The following is a 20,865-nucleotide window of genomic DNA, read 5'->3' on the forward strand; positions in this document are numbered from 1 at the left end:
TTCGCCCCGGGGACAGAATGAGAAGGGTTCTCCCTCTGCCCGCTTTTGTTGTGTGTCCCCGTGGGGATGTAGGTGTCCCTGGAGGTGGGTGCTTCTTGAAAACACGCCCCTGCCACCTGCTTGGCTGCGTCTCCATGTGCGTTTGTTTTAACTGAACGTGTTGGAAGAAATTCTGAGAGGAAGTCAACCCACTTGATTCCAGATGTTTTTCCTCCTTCTCCAAAGTGTGCACAAGCCGGGTTTATTTACTGGGCCATTTTATCATACAGCTTAGGAAATTCCCTTCCTCTCTTATCCCCACCTCCCAGAAGAGCCTGTGGTTCAGGAGAAAGCATGTCCCACCCAGTCCAGGAAGTACTCCCATCCCGGGATTTCAGCTGGCATGGAGGTTCCCTGAAGGTGGGCACAGCGCTTCCCACCTTCCCAGAGGCTCTTTGGGCCTGGCCTTGCAGAAGGTCCAGAGGGAGGGATCCTCCCATGTCCCCCGGTGTCTCATCCCCTCCCCTAACCCCGGGCAGTGGGGCTCTCTCTCTGGGCGGTCTTGGGCCTGGGTCTCCAGCTGACTGCCTGCATTTCCTCCCAAGATTTTTTGGCTGATTCCTCCAACGCTGCACAATTTGGCACTGTATGAGGAGTGGGTGCTGTCAGGCAAACAGAGTGACATCTTTCTGGGAGACCGTGTGGAACGATGCCAAAGAATTGAGCTGAAACAGGGCTACACATTTTTCATCCCTTCCGGTAGGTTCTGAGGGACTCTTCTCTCGGCTCTCCAAGTCTCCTGTGGCCTGGGCCAGGGTTTTTGGCCTCCCGAGGGTTGCTCTGGGGCTGGTGGGTTTGACGGGCCATTGGCAGTCCCCGAGGAGAGCCCGCCTTGGGCTGGAGGGAGAAGCCTCACAGTTTTCTGCTCATAGCCCACCTGTGTCTACCACCTGCGGCTGGAATTCTCTCTCCCTTGGAGGTAGCCTTGGGCTCTCTCAGGGGAGACCTGCACGCCTCCTCCTGACTTCCTATGGAGATTTGTGTGTTGGGTAATGGGGCCGGGTTTGCCCCGAGGCAGGGTCTGGGGAAGGACTGTGCATAGTCTCCGGTGGAATTCCGGCTTGGCTACTTACAGACTGTGACTTCGCTTCTTTGTGCTTTCAGTGTTCCCATCTATAAAATGGGATGAAGATTTCCCCAGGGTGGTCATGAGGACTGAGTGAGCTAACACCTCCTTACCTCCAGTTCATTGGCGATGAACTAAGGGCTTTTGGCTGGTTCCAGGCTCAGTCACTAGTGGATGTGGCTGATGACCTAGGAGTTAGGGATTACCTCTTACCTAGGATGAGGGAGGTGATAGTCCCGCTGTGTAGAGGGGGGAGTCAGGCTACACGTAGGAGTGGTTTTTTGTTTGTTTTGTTTTGTTTTGTTTTGTTTTTGAGACAGTCTTGCTCTGTCACCTGGTGTTCAAAGGATGGCTGGAAGGCTCTTGGCCTTGCTGCTGACTCTCTGTGGCATTAGCTGGTTTCTTCCTCTCTCTGCCGCTCAGGTCTCCCTTCTCTGCCAGAGGGTGGGGTGGAGCTGAACTCTGGGACCCTCAAGTTCCCTCCCAGCCCCATCTTCTGAGCCTAACGGTGCTTAGAACTGGGAGGTGGCTCATCACTTTCCCCCTGTGTGGGATGGGGTGGGTGTTGATGTTGGTGACTTAAGCAAGTTGCGGGAGGTCTTGAGGAGCAGCAGCAGCAGGGGTGTGGGTGTGGCTGTCTGCCGAAGCCAGGAAGAGGAAACGTGCATTTGAGATGCTGTAAGCAGGAGCCCAGTTATATCTGGGTGAAGACTTCTGGCCCTAAGGGCCATGCTTTGAGATACCAGGATTCTTCCCCTCGCCCTGCCCCTGCTCTCCCCACCGCCGCCCTGGGAGTTTTGGGAAGTAGAAAAGGGACAGTTGGAATTGCTGGCTTTTGAGATGCAGGAGTGGGGCAGGCTGGCAGGGTGCAACCTAGTTCAGTGGTTCCCAGCCATTGATTTCATGGACTAGTGAAAAAAAAAAAAAAACAGTTTAGGAACAGATACAAAGTTGCCAACTTGTCATTTTACTAAAGATGGGTGTTAAGATCAACAGACCCCATGGTCTATTGACACTAAAAATGTTACAAGTATAAAATGTCAGAACAAAGGGTAGCGCTTTAAATTTGATAGTTTTTCTCATTCTGTTTCCAACCAGTGAAAACTAAAGGATTCCCACCCCCCCACCCAATCCCCTCCAAAAAAAAAAAAAAAGAAAAGAAAAAAGAAAAGAAAAGAAAACTAAAGGACCAGAGACTGAGGATCCGTTCACCTAGATGAGTGTTGTTTTTTTTTTTTCTTTTTAAAGATGGAGTCTCACTCTGTCCCCAGGTGCTGGAGTGCAGTGGCGCAATCTCGGCTCACCGCAACCTCCACCTCCCAGGTTCAAGCGATTCTCTTGCCTCAGCCTCCCAAGTAGCTGGGATTGCAGGTGCCTGCCACCATGCCTGGCTAATTTTTGTATTTTTAGCAGCTATGGGGTTTTGTCATGTTGTCCAGGCTGGTCTTGAACCCCTGGGCTCAAATGAGCCGCCTGCTTGGGCCTCCCAAAATGCCGAGATTACGAGCCACTGTGCCCAGCCTCTAGATGAGCATTTTAGGTGCTCCCTGGGGCCTGAGGATTCTTTTCCAGCATCCACACTCTCTGAGCCACGTACAGACACACATCTGAGATTCGTGGTACTTGACTTGCGGCTTTGGGGAGAAAGAGAGTCTTCGGAAACCCAGGAAGGGTTTATGGCTCCCTGGATGGGAGTTTTTCCATATTGAAGTGGAGAATCAAATTCCGGCGTTTCCCGCCTCTGCCTTGAGTTTTTATCACCACAGTGTGACCTTAGGCACATCTCCTCTTGCCACACTGGCCTCACATACTCATCTAGGGGTCGGTGCAGTGGCTCACACCTGTAATCCCAGCATTTTGGGAGACCCAGGTAGGCAGATCACTTGAGCCACAGTTGAGGGAGTCTTCAGTTCTCTGCAAACTCACAGGATGCTGATGGTTTAGGAGGACTTTAATCATAAAGGAATTCTGGATTTTGTCAAATGCTTTTTCTGTGTCTGTTGAGATGATCATGCGATTTTTAATTTTAATTCTATTTATGTGGTATATCACATTTATTGACATGTGTATGTTAAACCATCCCTGCTTGCCTGGTATGCAACCCTCTTGGTCATGGAGGGTTTATCTTGTTGATATGCTGTTGGATTGAGTTAGCTAGTATTTTGTTGAGGTTTTTTTTTTTGCGTCTGTGTTCATCAGGGATATTGGTCTGTAGTTTTCCTTTTTTTGCTATGCCCTTTCCTAGTTTTGGTACAAAGGTGACTGGCTTCATAGAATGATTCAGGGAGGACTCTTTCCCTCTTTTTTTTGGAATAGTATCAACAGAATTGGTACCAGGTCATCTTTATTTTTTAATTAATTTATTATTATTATTATTATTATTATTTTTTTTTTTTTGAGACGGAGTTTCGCTCTTGTTACCCAGGCTGGAGTGCAATGGCGCGATCTCGGCTCACCGCAACCTCCTCCTCCTGGGTTCAAGCGATTCTCCTGCCTCAGCCTCCTGAGTAGCTGGGATTACAGGCACGTGCCACCATGCCCAGCTAATGTTTTGTATTTTTAGTAGAGACGGGGTTTCACCGTGTTGACCAGGATGGTCTCTATCTCTTGACCTCGTGATCCACCCGCCTCGGCCTCCCAAAGTGCTGGGATTACAGGCTTGAGCCACCGCACCCGGCTATTATAATTTTTTGAAGCAGAATTTTACTCTTGTTGCCCAGGCTGGAGTTGCAGTGGCACGATCTCGGCTCACTGCAACCTCCGCCTCCCAGGTTCAAGCGATTCTCCAGCCTCAACCTCCCAAGTTACTTGAATTTCAGGCATGCACCATCACACCTGGCTAATTTTTGTATTTTTAGTAGAGCCGGGGTTTCACCATTTTGCTCAGGCTGATCTCAAACTCCTGACCTCAGGAGATCCGCTCACTTGAATATCTGATAGAATTCAGCTATGAATCCAAGGAAGACCTTATTTATTTATTTATTTATTTATTTATTTATTTATTTTTGAGACAGAGTCTCACCTTGTTGGCTAGAGTGCAGTGGGCATGATCTCAACTCACTGCAATCTCCGCCTCCTGGGTTCAAGTAATTCTCGTGCCTCAGCCTCCTGAGTAGCTGGGATTACAAATGTATGCTACCATGCCCAGCTAATTTTTTTATTTTTAGTGGAGGCAGGGTTTCTCCATGTTGACCAAGTGCAAATTCCTGGCCTCAAAGTGATCCTTCTGCCTCAGCCTCCCAAAGTGCTAGGATTACAGCCATGCGCCACTACACCCAGCCTCCAAGGAGGACTTTATTATTTATTTATACATTTATTTGGAGACGCAGTCTCACTGTGTTACCCAGGCTGGAGTGCAATGGCGCCATCTTGGCTCACTGCAACCTCCACCTCCCAGGTTCAAGCCATTCCTCTGCCTCAGTCTCCCCAGTAGCTGAGATTACAGGTGTATATCACCACACCTGGCTAATTTTTGTATTTTTAGTAGATACGCGGTTTCACCATGTTGGCCAGGCTGGTCTCGAACTCCAGACCTCAGGAGATCCAACTGCCTCAGCCTCCCAAAGTTCTGGGGTTATAGGCATGAGCCACCACACCCGGCTGACCAAGGAAGACTTTAAATGGCACTATGTTTTGTCTGAGATGAAGGAGCTGGGTCCTGGCTGTGCTTCAGGGTTGGTGATTCTTTAGACCTCATTCCTAAGTAATCTAGGAGAGCTGCCTGAAAGAGGAAGACCATTTAAGGTGACTGAGGAGTAGGATGACCTGGAGAAAGGGGCTTGGGCTTGCCCCTTTGCAAGGAGGCTATACCTTGATGAGGCAAAGGAGGTGAGAATACAGCATCAGGATCAGGTCATCAAGGCCAGGGTCAGGCATGCCTAGGGGTTGCCAGGTATTAGCCTTATAATGAGCAGTAAGGAAAGCTGGAAGTGGAAGTCACCCCCGGGAATAGGAAATTGGGAACTTTTTTTTTTTTTTTGAGACGGAGTTTCGCTCTTGTTACCCAGGCTGGAGTGCAATGGCGCGATCTCGGCTCACTGCAACCTCTGCCTCCTGGGTTCAGGCAATTCTCCTGCCTCAGCCTCCTGAGTAGCTGGGATTACAGGCACGCGCCACCATGCCCAGCTAATTTTTTGTATTTTTAGTAGAGACGGGGTTTCACCATGTTGACCAGGATGGTCTCGATCTCTTGACCTCGTGATCCACCCGCCTCGGCCTCCCAAAGTGCTGGGATTACAGGCTTGAGCCACCGCGCCCGGCGGAAATTGGGAACTTTAAGTGCCTGGGGTCAACCAGGTGATGTCTTTTTCCTCCAACTCAGTCTGGGTAATGGCACCATCCTGGCCACATGTGTGGGCTTGGCCTCCCCACTCTGCCTGTGCCAGCCTAGGTGAGCTGTAGTTCACAGTTCTAAGCAATGAACATTCAAAATTTTTATTTTGTTTTATTGAGTCAGGATCTCACTCTGTTGCCCAGGCTGGAGTAGCATAACTTGATCCAACCAATGTTTCATGTACGTAATTTATCTTCTCTACAGGCATATATGGATAATTTAATATTCTCCACATTTTTTTTTTTAGAGACGGGGGTTTCACCTTGTTGGCCAGGCTGGTCTTGAACTCCTGACCTCAGGTGATCTGCCCACCTCAGTCTCTCAAAGTGCTGGGATTACAGGCGTGAGCCACTGAGTCTGGCCTATTCTCCACATTTAAAAAAATTTTTTTTCCCAGGCGCGGTGGATCACGAGGTCAAGAGATTGAGACCATCCTGGCCAACGTGGTGAAACCCCATCTCTACTAAAAATACAAAAATTAGCTAGGCGTGGTGGCGTATGCCTGTAATCCCAGCTACTCAGGTGGCTGAGACAGGAGAACTGCTTGAACCCAGGAGGCGGAGGTTGCGGTGAGCCGAGATCGCGCCACTGCACTCCAGCCTGGTGACACAGTAAGATTCTGTCTCAAAAAAAAAAAAAAAAAAAAAAAAAAAAGGCAACAAAACAACAACCAAAAAAATCTCCGTTTTTGTAACACGGGGTGGTGCAAAGTAATTGGCCCTCAGTCCCAACTATGAGATAGATCCTCAAGGGGAGAGGCCATCCTTGCTTCATCTTGGCGGTTCCTGATCCTGGCCCAGCGCAGGGAGTTCACTGATGCCGGTGAAGGAGGCCAGGGTCCAGTTGGGTCGTGGGTGTCTGTGAGGTGCCCCGTGGCGACGTCTGAGACCTCTGGGTTTATTCCTGCTGAAGCTGCAGAAGTGGAGGCAGATGTGGGTGGGGCCTTTGGATCCCGAGTCCTGAGCGTCTTGGTTGTGGGTGAGACTCCACGTGCCCCGCTGCCCTTCTTGGCCCCCTCAGGTCCCAGAGAATGTGCTGCTTTGCGGGTCACTGGCTTCCCATCCATGACTACCTCTGTCCCTGGTTGCTTGGCCGGAATAGCCTCTGTTCATTGCCTTCATATTGTCGATGACTGTGGCTGGAAGCAGGAGGCAGACGCCAGCATCCCCAGCCCAGGCAGCAGCCCGGGGACACCGGCTCTCATGCTTCCTGGGCTGTTGAGAGGCCATTGGAGGGTGGGTATGGATGGGGCCCACGAAGGCTGTTATTTCCATGCCTCCTTCTTCCCGAGGGAGGCCTGTGGGTAATGAAGCAGGTATGAGCAGGAGAGGGACGTGGTGGTGGCTAATCCAGGGGTGGCTGCCTGACCCACTCTTCAGGCCCTGGTTGGGAAGAGGAGGGGGTAGAAGCTTCTAGAATCCCTCGAGTGTCTGGGTGTGCCAATCCCCTGCCCCTTCCTTGCAGCAGCAGCTGTCTTCTGTGTTCCTCTTTGCTCATGCGTCAGGACTAGTCAGATTTATTTAGGTGTGTTGGCCTCTGCACCTGCCGGGAGAACAGAGCGAATACAGGGCTGGTAAAGACAGATGCACATGGGCACCATCCTTTACCAGAGCCCTTGTGATCCACGGAGGCGACCACAGATACCAATGCCAATTGCTCCTGTCGATTCAGGACTTGCTCACCACGTTCCCCAGTAGGCAGGGAGTGGAGGGGATAGTCTTAAACCCTGGCCCCTGGTCTTGGGATTTCTGCAGGGAGGGAGGTGGGCTTGTGGGGCCATGTAACATACAGCTGCCTATGCATCGCATGACCCTGGTGGTTCCGGGTCCCAATCTTCGGAAGTGTTGCCAGGATAACAGGCATGGTGACAATAGCAACATTCGATAACATGGTTCCACTTGGTAGAAACGTGGAAATGTGGAAGTCAGCCTGCAGGCAGCAGAGGCGGGAGACTGAAGGGGATGTGGAGGTGGAGGTGTGTTCAGGGCGGCAGCCATGCCCCTGTGCAGAGGAGGGCGGAGGTGGTGGGGAGGGAAAGCTGGGGAGCTCGACGGCCGCTTGCAGCCGCACACCTGGTCGGCAGAGCAGCTGCCTCTGATGGTACCCGGGGAGCCAAACATGGAATGAGGTTCCCTGAAGCAAAGCCCTTGTGCCTGTACCCAGCAGCATTGGGCTCCCGGGGACATGCTTTCCCTTGCTGTCCCCTGAGGACGGCCAGCTCCGTTCCACGCGTTGCCTGGTGGGGAGGGCCAGTGCTGAGTGGCCACAGCAGATGCCAGCAGTGGCCTCGAAGCCTCTGCGCTGTGTTCCCAAGCGCGAGTGTTGTTTCCAGCAGCCGCCTGTGACTCAGGGCTGGTGTGTTTCACTGGGGGAAGAGACTGAAACCGCTTGGCCTTGGGGGGCGGGGGCAGTCGCTGTAATTTTCCTTAGAGCAAAATAGTAAAGTGCATGTCCAGGAGAGGAGGGGACGGTGGCCTCCAGGGCCAGGCCCTGCAGGGTACAGGGTCTTGGGGTATCCTTGCCTCTGCTGCACCCTTCCCCCTGCCGACCCTCCTCTGTCCTTCCCTGTGAGTCACTCTGCCTCTGTCCGCCCTTGTCCTTATTTCTCTCTGCATTTCTCTTTTTGCCTCCCCTCCGTTTCCCCGCCTGTCCCCTGGGACTCGGCAGGCCTGTGCAGAGCCTTTGATGCCGCGGCAGCTGTGCAGCCTGGTGGCTAAAAACAGAGCTGCTGTCGCTTGTCAGCTGTGACTTGTTCAGCAAGCGGCTTCCCCCCTTGTGCCCTCAGTTTCAGCATCTGTGAATTGGGGTTGATTCTCCTCCTGCCTGTTCCCTAGACCCATGCTGTGCGACCTGGCAGCCGGGAGCTACACATATGTCCCCTGAGTACTTGCGGTCTGGCCATGTGAATTGCAGTGCGGTAGCTGTGTGACCCAATGAGCGAGGTGCTTTCTCCTCAGCCGTCATAGCCCACATGGAGCTCAACTTCCTGGGCTAAAAACCTAAGTGACCTCATTTTCTGTGCCTCAGTTTCCTCATCTGTAAATTTTTTTTGTTGTTTTTGGCTCTGTCCCCCAGGCTGTGAGTGCAGTGGTGCAATCTGGGCTCACTGCAACCTCCGCCTCCCAAGTTCAAGTGATTCTTATGCCTCAGCCTCTCGAGGAGCTGGGATTATGGGTACAGGCCACCACACCTGGCTAATTTTTGTATTTTTGGTAGAGACGAGGTTTCACCATATTGGCCACGCTGGTCTCGAATTCCTGACCTCAGGTGATCCACCCGCTTTGGCCTCCCAAGGTGCTGGGATTACAGATGTGAACTACTGCGCCCGGCTTACTTAATTTTTTTTAGAGATGAGGTCTTACTGTATTGCCCAGGCTGATCTCAGGCTCCTGAGCTCAAGCGATCTTCCCGCCTCAGCCTCCCAAAGTGCCGGGATCGCAGGGGTGTACCACCACGTCCAGCCGTGCCTCTGTTTCCCTTGTGTTGGTGACTGTGCCTGGCTCCAGGCTGGGAGCCTGGGGAAATGAAAAACTGCAGCCCCCAGCTGTGAGGCCACAGGAGAGACTTGCCAGCAGCTGGCAGCCCTCGGGGCAGAGTGGAGGCAGAGTTGAGGGGGCATTCGTGTGGAAAGGGGCTGGGCAGATTTTGATGACAAGAAGATGGACTTGACTCTCGCACCTCTGGCAGGACGTCACTCCTTCGTCATGCCATCCTTTGTGACCCCTCTGGGAAGGTGAGGAAAGGCTCTGGACACATGTGCCTCCTAGGAGGCGAGGGGAAAAGGGCCTGCCTCTTTGCTGGCTGTTGTAGCCATGTCCCTGGAAGAAGCTTTTGTCATCATGGTCCTCAAGAAGTGGGGGCTGATCTGCAGCTTCTTAGCTCCTGACTCAAGCCAAGCGGTGGCCACTTGGGGTTGTAGGTCTGAGTCCTCTTGGTGGCCCAGGCCTGGGCGTTCTGCAGGAGGCATCGCTCCAGGCCCTGGCTGCTCCTCTCTGCCCCCCTGTGCTCTCCTGCATACTCGCTCTCCCTCCCTGCAGCCTCGTGAGGTGGGGGAGCCCACAGGGGCCAGCGGCTCATCCTCTCCTTGCCCTTCCCACCCCAGGTTGGATCCATGCCGTCTACACCCCTGTAGACTCGTTGGTCTTCGGCGGAAACATCCTGCATAGCTTTAACGTGCCCATGCAGCTGCGGATCTACGAGATTGAGGACAGAACACGGGTAAGGAGGGTTCCTTCTCTCTGAGCTTGCACACCCGGCCCCTGAGCTCTGCCGGTGCTCGGGGTATGGGCAGGTCATTCTGGAATCTGCAGTTCCCCTCTCCCTCCTGCTTCCTGCCTCGAGCTGGCCTCAGTCTTGCTTCCACAGGGTGGGGGCAGGGGGATGCCCGTAAGAGCCCCACCCAGAGGCCCTGCAGTTTCTGTTCACCCCCAGGCTGGGGGCAGCCAAAACCCCCCTGTGGAAGAGGAAGTATCTCTGAGAAAGCACCGTGAGATTTCAGGGACCCTGCCTTTTCCTCCTTTTCACGCGGAGAAAGGGGTGCGCGGGGTTGGAGGTTTGGTCGCTGTTGTTTGGAGGATGGGTGTGGACCTGGGAAGGACCCGGCCTGGTCCGAGGGCAGGTCTTGGCCATTTGTTCTCCCAGGGACCCCAGATCTGGCTGGAGAGAGGCCCCGAGGAAGCCAGTGTCTGTGTTCCCTTGGGTGCTGTCTCTGAGCTCCATGTGTGCTGGGGATGTCCCTAGTTCACTGGGGTTGAGGCTTTTATCTCTCCTTGATGGGGACAGTGTTAGTTTCTCAGACATCAAGTTTCCCTCACTCACCCCATGTCCCAGGACCAGGGCTGGAAGCTCAGGTAACTGACATGTGTCCTTTGCTCCACAAGTGTCCCTGAAAAGGACAAGCGGCCTGGACTTGCCGTCCTCTTTCCCATACTAGGACTTGACCATGTGTCCCCAGGCATGTGAGACAGTCCCACACTGGGTCAAAAACTGAAGACTTGGGGCTGAGCACCGTGGCTCATCCCTGTAATGCCAGCACTTTGGGAGGCTGAGGTGGGTGGATCCCTTGAGGTCAGGAGTTAGACCAGCCTGGCCAACATGGTGAAACTCTGTTTTCTACCAAAAATACAAAAAAAGTTAGCCAGGTGTGGTTGTGTATGCCTGTAGCCCCAGCTACTTGGGAGGCTGCGGCGGGAGGATGGTTTGAGCCCAGGAGGTGGAGGTTGCAGTGAGCTGAAATCGCATCACTGCATTACGTCCTGGGCGACAGAGCCAGACCTGTCTCAAACTTAAAAAAAAGAAAATCCCCAGAGGCTTGGGGCAAAAAAGGCCCATTTCTTGTTCCACTTGTTCTTGTTTTTTTCAACACAGCTATTCAGATATTCATTTTCTTTTATTTAAATTGAGATGTAATTCATATGCCATAAAATTTACCATTTAAAATGTACGGTTGAGTGGTTTTTAGTACCTTGGGTCATCCCTACTAATTCCAGAATATTTTCATTGCCCCAAAAAGAAGCCTTGTTAATTCCAGAACATTTTCATCACCCCGAAAAGAAGCCTTGTGCTCACAAGCAGTCACTTCCTGCGTCTCCCTACCTTTCCCCTGGCCAGCCCTAACCTACCTTCTGTGTCTGGATTTGTCTGTTCTGGACGTTTGATATAAATGGAGTCCTTCAGCATGTGACCTTTTGTGTCTGGTTTCTTTCACGGAGCATAATGATTTAGGTTCATACACATGGTAGCATGTATCAGTGCTTCATTCATTTTTCATGGCTGAATAATATTCCATTCTGTAGCTGGACTACACCATTTCTTCTTGGGCTTTGCCTCTGAGATGACTTTTTGCCCCAGTGAGGTGTCTTTCTGCCTAGATCTAAGGAAAGGTCTCACAGGGGCACCTGCTCTGTACCGAGTTCCTGTCTCTCCTAGTCTGGTGCTCTGGCCTTGGTTTGCATGGAATCACATACGTGAGCCAAAGCGTTAGCTACCTTTGTATCTGAATAGTTAACAGTCCTGGCATTGCGGGCCCTTGTCTGGGGGTTTCCTGGAGACCACTTGGAGCTGTGGTCGGTGGTTAGATGCTGCAGGGCGTGTGTACCTCTTCTGATTGACATGTGACTCCTAGATCTTCAGAGACCCGGGTCAGGGCTGGGACCCCGTGGGAGACCCTCATTTTGTGGACTTTCTCCCCTCACCTCTCTCTGGCCCACCATCCCCGTCCCACCTGGGGAAGGCCAGCCCCCGCCCTGGTCTGGAGGAGCTGCCCCATGGCGTTCAGGAGAAAAGCACTTCGGTTTGGTCAGAAGCGGTCATGTCACAGTCTGGGCCAAGTGCTGTCTGGGGCTCCAGCCAACTGTTCTTTGGCCTGTCCTGGAGTACAGGCCAGTTTGTGCACGAGCAGACGTGTGGAATAGAGACTGGAAAATTTAGTGGAAGTCAGGCCCACGACCTTCCAGGCAATTCCTGAAAGCTGGAGTCAGGCTGGAATTTCTTTTTTTTTTGAGACGGAGTTTCGCTCTTGTTACCCAAGCTGGAGTGCAATGGCGCGATCTCGGCTCACCGCAACCTCCGCCTCCTGGGTTCAGGCAATTCTCCTGCCTCAGCCTCCTGAGTAGCTGGGATTACAGGCACGTGCCACCATGCCCAGCTAATTTTGTGTGTTTTTAGTAGAGACGAGGTTTCACCATGTTCACCAGGATGGTCTCGATCTCTTGACCTCGTGATCCACCCGCCTCGGCCTCCCAAAGTGCTGGGATGACAGGCTTGAGCCACCGCGCCCGGCCAGCCTGGAATTTCTAAAGGCTGTGGCAACTTGCTGGACAACCACCCCCTCCCCGTGGAAATTCAGTCGTAAACTCAGTGGATTTGGGCCCCATGGTTCCCTCAGGAGCCCAACTCCCCTCCCCAACCCATGACGATTTGCCGGGTGCTCGCTAGACCCCTGAGCGACACACTGAGTTTGTGTACGTTCTTGTCGAGAATGGCAGGTCCCGTCCCCCACCAGGGCCCACTGTTCCTTCCCCTGAGTCGGCACCCCATCTGGTTTCACTGAAGCAGGTTGGCGGCAGAGGGCTTGGGGCAGACGGGCTGGCAGCAGTGGCAGGCCGTTTAATCTGCTTTGATTTCTGGTCTTTGGAGAGGGGCTTGGCTACATGGCCCAATCGTTTATGTCTTAGGAGCTAAGGCAGACAAAAGGCATTGGGCGGAGAGTTCTGGAACCAGATAAGAAGCCAGGGCTCCTTGTCAGCTTACTACAGCTTCATTCTTTACAACCCTGAGAGCTTTCTTAAGAAGGTTATGGCCATTTAAAAATAGTGTTTTAAAGGCCAGGCGCGGTGGCTCACTCCTGTAATCCCAGCACTTTGGGAAGCCAAGGCAGGTGGATTACCTGAGGCCAGGAGTTTGAGACCAGCTTCGCCAACATGGTGAGATCCCCGTCTGTACTAAAAATACAGAAATTAGCAGGGTGTAGTGGCACATGCCTGTAATTCCAGCTACTTGGGAGGCTGAGGCAGGAGAATGGCTTGAACCCAGGAGGCAGAGGTTGCAATGAGCTGAGATCAGACCATTGCACTCCAGCCTGGGCAAAAAGAGTGAAACTTCGTCTCAAAAAAAAAGTATTTTAAGAGTCCTAAGACATGGCTTTGCTTGGAAACCAAATGCAGGAGGTGGGATAAAGGGAACCATCAGTCTCTGAGCTCCGTGGTGTGGGTTTGTCTTAGAATTTGCCTGGCCAGGTGTGGTGGCTCATGCCTGTAATCCCAGCAGTTAGGGAGGCCAAGGCAGGCAGATGATCTGAGGTCAAGAGTTTGAGACTAGCTTGGCCAACATGGTGAAACCCTTGTTTCTACTAAAAAAAAAAAAATGAAAATTAGCTGGGTATTGTGGTGCGTGCCTATAGTCCCAGATACTTGGGAGTCTGAGGCAGGAGAATCGCTTGAACTCAGGAGGCGGAGGTTTCAGTGAGCTTAGATCGTGCCACTGCACTCCAGCGTGGGCAACAGAGCAAGGCTTCATCTCAAAAAAGAAAGAAAGAAAGAAAGAATTTGCCTTTGTGGCCCAATGTGGGGGATCCCTATCTAAACTAGGGAACTCCAGGTTTCTTCTGGGTTTAGGAAGCTGTGTCTTACCCTCACCATTTCAGTTTTTCTGGGGGAGATGATAGGTGACCCCATCCTGCAGTGTCACTGCCCATGAGGTGGCACGAGCAGATGCAGGCTTTTAGGGACTGGTGGATTTCCATTCCCCAGCCCTTGTGGAGGAAACCTCCCCTTTCCCCCACCCTGCAGCTGTGAGGAATGATGAAAAAATGACACCGACGAGTGGATGTGTTGTGTGTTTGATACTTAATACAACATCTCAGTGATCACTGCATTCAACTTCAGTTAGGTTGATAAGGAATAGGTATGGTCCAGATCGTTAAACTGCCATCTCTCTTATATTTATCTTTTCTCCCCCCAATGGCTCTAGTGAAAGCAGCCTTCCCAGAAAAGGTAATGCCGACACGCCCCATTCCCTCACAGCCAGTGAATCTATCTGGAAATTGCAAATAATTTACCGTCCCTCTCCCCTTCCCCCTACCATTGGACTTTTTTTTTTTTTTTTTTCCCCCCATTGATTTTTTTTTTTTCCCCCCAGGAGAAAAACAAATTGTAGGACACTTCCACCCACTCTCCCATTTTTACTTTTTCAAGTCTTTGAGACCTGGGAGTTCTAGAGCCACCCGAGAACCCTTTCATTCTCATCTCCTGAGGGTCACTCAGCTTGAAGATGACTTGGGCCTCCGAGGAAGGGCGGAGGCCAGGTGCCAGTGAGTGGGTCCTGAGGTCCTCTGGTAGACGGATGACCTGCAGGCTGGGAGCATTGCATGCCTTGTGACTGCCTTGCCTTTCGTTTGGGACTGACGCTGGTTAACTCGATTTGGTGAGGCTCCGATCTGTCAACAAGTGATGTTGAGCAACCGTATGTTTAATGTCCCCAGGCATGTGGCTGAAACCTTTTGAAGGCGAAGGGTGGAAGGCGACAACCTGTTTGTAAGTCAACTCTTTGCAAATTTTTGTTTCCCGCAGTCCTCTCTTGGAAAAAAAAAAAAATAGAAGAATAAAAAAATAAATTTGAATTCCTTCATCAGCATTTGTTTCCACCCAGCTGGTTTCCCTTGGGTTCAGCAACAAAGAAGGGAGACTTATCTTTCCCTCCTGAAATGCAGCGTGCCAGTTTTTCCCTCCTAACTTAGAAAGATTCCCAGGTCATGGTGTGGCTCAGTTGGTGTCAAAAAGATTTGAAAAGTCAAAACTGACTTCAGATTTTACCAGTCAAGTCTCATGTCCGGAAATGTGGATGAGGGGCTGCGTGTCCTCAGCCTGCTTTTTAGGTATTTGTCATTTGTTCCAAAATCTTTTGTCCCTTTGTCTTGAATAGAGGTGGGGCTGAGGTCTCCAACTCCTTTTTCATAGGAATTCAAGGTTTGCTTCCTGCCAAAGAGCCCCTCTTTTTTAAACTCCAGAGGGCACCGATCTAGTAACTATGAAAGAAAATGACTACTCTCCCAGCACTGAAACTGGGCTTCTCGGAAAGGAGTTGGAGCCAAGGAAACCGCTAGATGATGGTCCCCACTCTGTGTGTCCCCTGCGGGCTGAAGAGCATGTGGCCGCCATGATCCCATTCCAAAGCATTCCATCCATCAGGGGCAGGCAGAGCGGAGCACCCAGCGTGCAGGCGGAGAAAGGAGGTCCCCGAAGTAGGAGGAGGCCTCAAGGCCAGGAGCTGAGTGACAGCCAGGACTCTCAGAGATGGCTGGGTCCAGACAGGCACTTTGAGAAATGCAGGAAAATAGCATTTTCAGGCAAAAGGAGAACCGAGATCTGCTTCTAGTTGTCTTTGTCCCAGATGGGGAATGTCACCTGTTTGTTTATCGGCAGCAGAGAACAGAGCGGTGAGGGTGGGTGAGTGCGATTGGAGGGGTGGGAGAGTCTGATTAGGGAGGGGGTGGCAGAGTGTGGTTGGGGATGGGGAGTGTGATTAGGGGGTTGGGGAGTGTGAATAGGACGGTGGGGGTGTGACTGGGGTGGAGAATGTGAATAGGAGGGATGCAGAGTGTGAATGGGACATGGAGGTATGAACAGGAGGGTGGGGAGTGTGATTGGGTGTGGGGAGCATGCTTAGCGGGGTAGAGGGTGATTGGGGGTGGAGAGTGTGATTAGGAGGCTGCGGAGTGTGATTGGGGGGTGGGAAGTGTGAGTAGGAGGGCGGAGAGTGTGATTGGAGCATGGGGGTTATGAATAGGAGGGTGGGGAGTGTGATTGAGGTGTGGGGAGCATGCTTAGGGGAGTGGAGAGTGATTGGGGTGGAGAGTGTGATTAGGAGGGTGAGGAGTGTGATTGGGGGGTGGGAAGTGTGAGTAGGAGGGCAGAGAGTGATTGGGGGTGGGGAATTATTGGGGGTGGAGAGTGAATAAGAAGGTGGTGAGTGTGAGTGGGGGTGGGGAGTGTGAATGGGAGGGTGGGGAGTGTGATTGGGATGGGGAATGTAATTGGGGGTGGAGAGTGTGATTTGAGGTGAAGACTGAATAGGAGGGTGGGGAGTGTGAATAGGGGTGTGAAGAGTGTGACTAGGAGGGTGGGGAGTGTGATTGGGGGCTGGGGAATGTGATTGGGGTGGAGAGTGAATTGGAGGGTGGCCAGCATGATTGGCGGTGGGGTGTGTGATTGAGGGGTGGAGAGTGTGATTAAGGGGGTGGGGAGTGTGATTGGGAGTGGAGAGTGAATAGGAGGGTGGGGAATGTGATTAGTGGGGTGGGGAGTGTGATTGGGGGTTGGGAGAATGTGATTGGGGTATGGGAGTGTGAAATAATTGGGGGTTGGGAGAGTGTGAATGGGGGATGGGAGAGTGTGATTAGGGGACTGACAATGTTATTAGGGGCAGGGGAGTGTGATTAGAAGGTGGGAGAGTGTAATTGTTCACCATCCCACTCCCTGAGTTTGCACAGGATCAGGGAGGGGAGGAGGGCTCTCTGGCCCCGGTACCCTCTTGGCAAGACAGCAAGGGAGCAAGGTACGAGTGTGGATGTGTGAGACCATCATGTGGCCTCTGCAGGGGAGGCCCATCAGTGGCGTTGCTTCCTTCCCATCTTTCGGTGACATCTGTACAGTCCTTGAACTTGCCCCCCATGGAATCTCCCGGGGCTCAGGCCTTTTGACAGTTCTAGTACACAAGGCTGTCTCCACCTTTACTTCCTCTTCTGTAATAAACAGCCAACGAGCAACATGGCAAACCCCATCTCTACAAAAACTCCAAAAATTCCCCAGCCAGGCGTGGCGGCGCGTGCCTGTGTCCCCAGCTGCTCACAGGGCTACAGCAGGAGGGTCGCTTGAGCCCAGGAGGTTGAGGCTGAGTGAGCCATGGTCACTCACTGCACTCTAGCCTGGGTGACAGTGAGACCCTGTCTCTGTTTTTATAAAAGAGAGGTGGGACAAAAGGGATCTCCTGCTCCAGACCCGGTGTGTCTCCCTCAGCATCAGGATGGTCTCAGGTCATACCTGGGAGCCTTGTCTGAGGGAGTCCTTGTGACCCTGCTGGCTGGGCAGTGGCAGGTGGATGTGGGGAGGAGCAGGAGGTGGACCCCTGTGAGGCCCCGCCCCTGGAGGGAGGTGAGGCCACACCCCCTCCCCTCATTGGTCCGCTGGCCTGGCCTCCCTCCCAACGAGCAGGAGGAGGCTCAGTAACCTGTCTGCAAACCGGTAAGGCTTGGAAGTTGATTTCTGGTTTTCAAGCCGGAGGGAGGAACAGCAGAATCTGTGCGGGAATTTTCAGAAACAAGGAGGAACCTATGTCTGTTGTAGCTAGAATCAGGCAGCTACCTGCAGGTGCTCACACCCTCTGCAGGCAGGTTAGGGGAGAATTCTGCTTTTCTGCATCTCACAGGAGCACCACGTGGCCCTCATCCAACCTCCGGTGCTTGCAGCTCAGGGACCTTTGAGGTGAGGCGCTCATGCGGCCTCATCCTCCGCCTCATTTGTGCATGCTGTCGGCATCCCCCTTCCAGCACCCCACCATCTCTCCCCTCCACCATCCACGCTCTTGCTGAGATGATGACAGTGACCCTCACCCGCAGGGAGCCTGCCCCGCACTTCTCTCCCATCTTCCCCCTTCGCCCTCTGGAAACTGACCTCCGCCTGCCCGCGTCTTTGCTTTCAGGTGCAGCCAAAATTCCGTTACCCCTTCTACTATGAGATGTGCTGGTATGTCCTGGAGAGATACGTGTACTGTGTGACCCAGCGCTCCCACCTCACTCAGGAATACCAGAGGGAGTCGATGCTTATTGGTGAGTGAACCGCAGGGAGCCCCCGGATTCGGCTGCACAGCTGGGGCAGAAACCGTTTTCTCAGTGGGGCCTGGAGACACTCCTTGGGTTCTTGGGATTCACTGGATCAGTGTATTGAGCAGAATCCTCGGGACCCCTCAGGAGAAGCCGTTCTTGTCAGTTTCCCACCTGGAATACAGACTCCAAGAAAATGAACTCGTGTCCCCAAAAGAGTCATGTGTGCGGCCTCCAGCCCATGGCTGTGCAGATGCAGGTAGGGGCCGCCCCGGCATGGCTGCTGAAACAGGATCACCCCACAGAGCAGAGATTCCTCGTTCTTTTGGCTCTTCCATAGACACTGTTTTTTTCCCCTGCACTGGAGGCTGGGTTTTTATCTACGTAGGAGCCAGCCTGTGAGATGCCCCCGACAACCCAAGGCTGTCTTTGAGGCAGCAGGAGGGGTGACCAGGGCTGGTGGTGTGGGTCTGGAGGAGCAGGAGAGAGTGTTTGGAGCCGCTACGGCCCCCTGCTCTGCTGCCAGTACTTAAAGGAACATCATCACCCCCAATACGGTTCTGCCCTTGAATCTAGACTCACAAATGCCTGCCCTGAAGTTGCATCTGGCTGTGACAGCAAGCCCTGACCAGCAATCTAGAGGAAGAACGTGATTCCTCTTGGCTGTGTCTGAGCTGTTGTTGTACCAGGGTTTTCCTGCATGATGTAGAGTCTGCAGCATCTCAGACACAGCATATATATATATATATTTTTTTAACCAGGGGATAGAAGGATAGAAAGATGAGATTGGTCAATCTCCTTGAGGGTCTGCCCAATATTCTCTGCAGCCTCTAGGATTTTTACGTTCTTTTTTTATTCCCCCTTTACAGTAAGTCTCTTCCGCTCCTTCCCTTGTGTCCCATCGTTAATGATATCCAGGGGTTCCAGGCTGGGCATATGATGGGGAGCCAGTGTTTCTGCTGGGGTCCTCATTGGGAAGTCTTTGCCTGTGAGGTCTGTCATGAGTTTTATTCCCGCTGGATGATGCGATATTCAGGAGTTGGAAAGTACCAAAACGTTACAACCTGCCCTTCTTTCTGGAGCTCCCAGCCTGGTAGGAGAGAAGGAAAATGATCCTGAAATAGCGTGAGAGCCACTGTGATTGCAGTAACTCCATGATTCCCCAGGGACAGAGGCTGGGGAGAGTGAGAGGCTTTCTGAGTGTCTGTAGTTCCTAGGCCGGGAAGCTGAGGGTTGGTTCTGTCACTTGGGTATTTAGGGCAGAAGAAGAACATGCCATTCTCAGGCACAGGAGGAAATCCCGCGGTGGTACTTGGGTAACCAGTACCCACGTCTTCTTAGGTTAGGGACAGAGGCTGGGGAGAGTGAGAGGCTTTCTGAGTGTCTGTAGTTCCTAGGCCGGGAAGCTGAGGGTTGATTCTGTCACTTGGGTATTTAGGGCAGAAGAAGAACATGCCATTCTCAGGCACAGGAGGAAATCCCGCGGTGGTACTTGGGTAACCAGTACCCACGTCTTCTTAGGTTTTCTTGCCACTGCTTTCCCTCTGGCTCTCGCAGTCCATCTGCCAATGAGAAGGGGTGACGTGAGGGAGACACCTCCTCCATGCAGAGCTGCTGTGTGCCAGCGCCTGTGCCCGGGATGCCTGTGTATTCTGCACCACGGCCTTCTGAGGATGTTTCCTTTGCCTTGTATTTATTAAACAGCTCTGTTGGGATATAGTTCCTCCATCACAAAATTCAGCATTTAAAGTGTAGAATCCAGTGGTTTTTAGTCTATTCACAGATACATGTGGCCACTGCTGCAGTCAATTTTACATTTTCATCACCTCAAAAAGAAACCCAGGGCAGGGCGCGATGGCTCACACCTGTAATCCCAGCACTTTGGGAGCCTGAGGCCGGTGGATCACTTGAGGTCAGGAGTTCAAGACCAGCCTGGCCAACATGGTGAAATCTCGTCTCTACTAAAAATCCGAAATTAGCTGGGTGTGGTGGCACATGCCTGTAATCCCAGCTACTTGGGAGGCTGAGGCAGGAGAATCTCTTGAACCTGAGAGGTGGAGGTTGTAGTTAGCCGAGATTGTGCCATTGCACTCTAGCCTGGGCAACAAAGTGAGACTTTGTCTCAAAAAAAAAAAAAAAAAAAAAAAAAAAAAAAAAAATCCAGCTAGGCGCTGTGTCTGTCACTGTCACTTCACCAAAGTAATCTCAGCACTTTGGGAGGCCGAGGCGGGCAGATCACCTGAGATCAGGAGTTTGAGACCAGCCTGGCTAACATGGTGAAACCCCATTTCTACTAAAAATACAAAAAATTAGCCAGGCCTGGTGACGTGTGCCTGTAATTCCAGCTACTTGGGAGGCTGAGGCAGGAGAATCACTGGGACCTGTGGGGTGGAGGTTGCAGTGAGCCAAGATTGCGCCATTATACTCCAGCTTTGCCATCAAGAGCAAAAGTCCGTCTCAAAAAAAAAAAAAAAAAAAAAAAGATTCTAGCACTTTGGGAGGCTGAGGTGGGTGAGGTGGGTGGACCTGAGACCTGAGACCAGCCTGACCAACATAGTGAAACTCCGTCTCTACTAAAAAATACAAAAATTAGCCAGGCACAGTGGTGCACATCTGTGATCCCAGCTACTTGGGAGGCTGAGGCAAGAGAATCCCTTGAACCTGAGAGGCGGAGGTCGTAGTGAGCCAGGATTGTGCCACTGCACTCCAGCCTGGGCAATGGAGCGAGACTCTGGTTCAAAAAAAAAAAGAAAGAAAGAAACTGTTCGGCCGGGCGCGGTGGCTCAAGCCTGTAATCCCAGCACTTTGGGAGGCCGAGGCGGGCGGATCACGAGGTCGAGAGATCGAGACCATCCTGGTCAACATGGTGAAACCCCGTCTCTACTAAAAAATACAAAAAATTAGCTGGGCATGGTGGCGCGTGCCTGTCATCCCAGCTACTCAGGAGACTGAGGCAGGAGAATTGCCTGAACCCAGGAGGCGGAGGTTGCGGTGAGCCGAGATCGCGCCATTGCACTCCAGCCTGGGTAACAAGAGCGAAACTCCGTCTCAAAAAAAAAAAAAAAAAAGAAACTGTTACCCTTTAGCTGTCTTTTTCTTGTCTCCTAACCC

General features: G+C 52.3%; 1 protein-coding gene across 10 annotated transcripts in view; it reads left to right on the forward strand.

Annotated features, from left to right (window-relative positions):
* The window catches only part of KDM2B (lysine demethylase 2B), a 173,581-nt gene that overhangs the window by 55,477 nt on the left and 97,239 nt on the right, over window positions 1-20,865 (forward strand). For all 10 annotated transcript variants that reach the window (XM_074402144.1, XM_074402145.1, XM_003932165.4 and 7 more), the window contains 3 exons: window positions 585-738; window positions 9,541-9,656; window positions 17,634-17,760. In XM_074402144.1, coding sequence (XP_074258245.1) covers window positions 585-738; window positions 9,541-9,656; window positions 17,634-17,760 — 397 coding nt within the window. The remainder of the gene's footprint in view (window positions 1-584; window positions 739-9,540; window positions 9,657-17,633; window positions 17,761-20,865) is intronic.

Source organism: Saimiri boliviensis, chromosome 7 (genome assembly GCF_048565385.1).
Source record: "Saimiri boliviensis isolate mSaiBol1 chromosome 7, mSaiBol1.pri, whole genome shotgun sequence".
NCBI classification, from domain to species: domain Eukaryota; kingdom Metazoa; phylum Chordata; class Mammalia; order Primates; family Cebidae; genus Saimiri; species Saimiri boliviensis.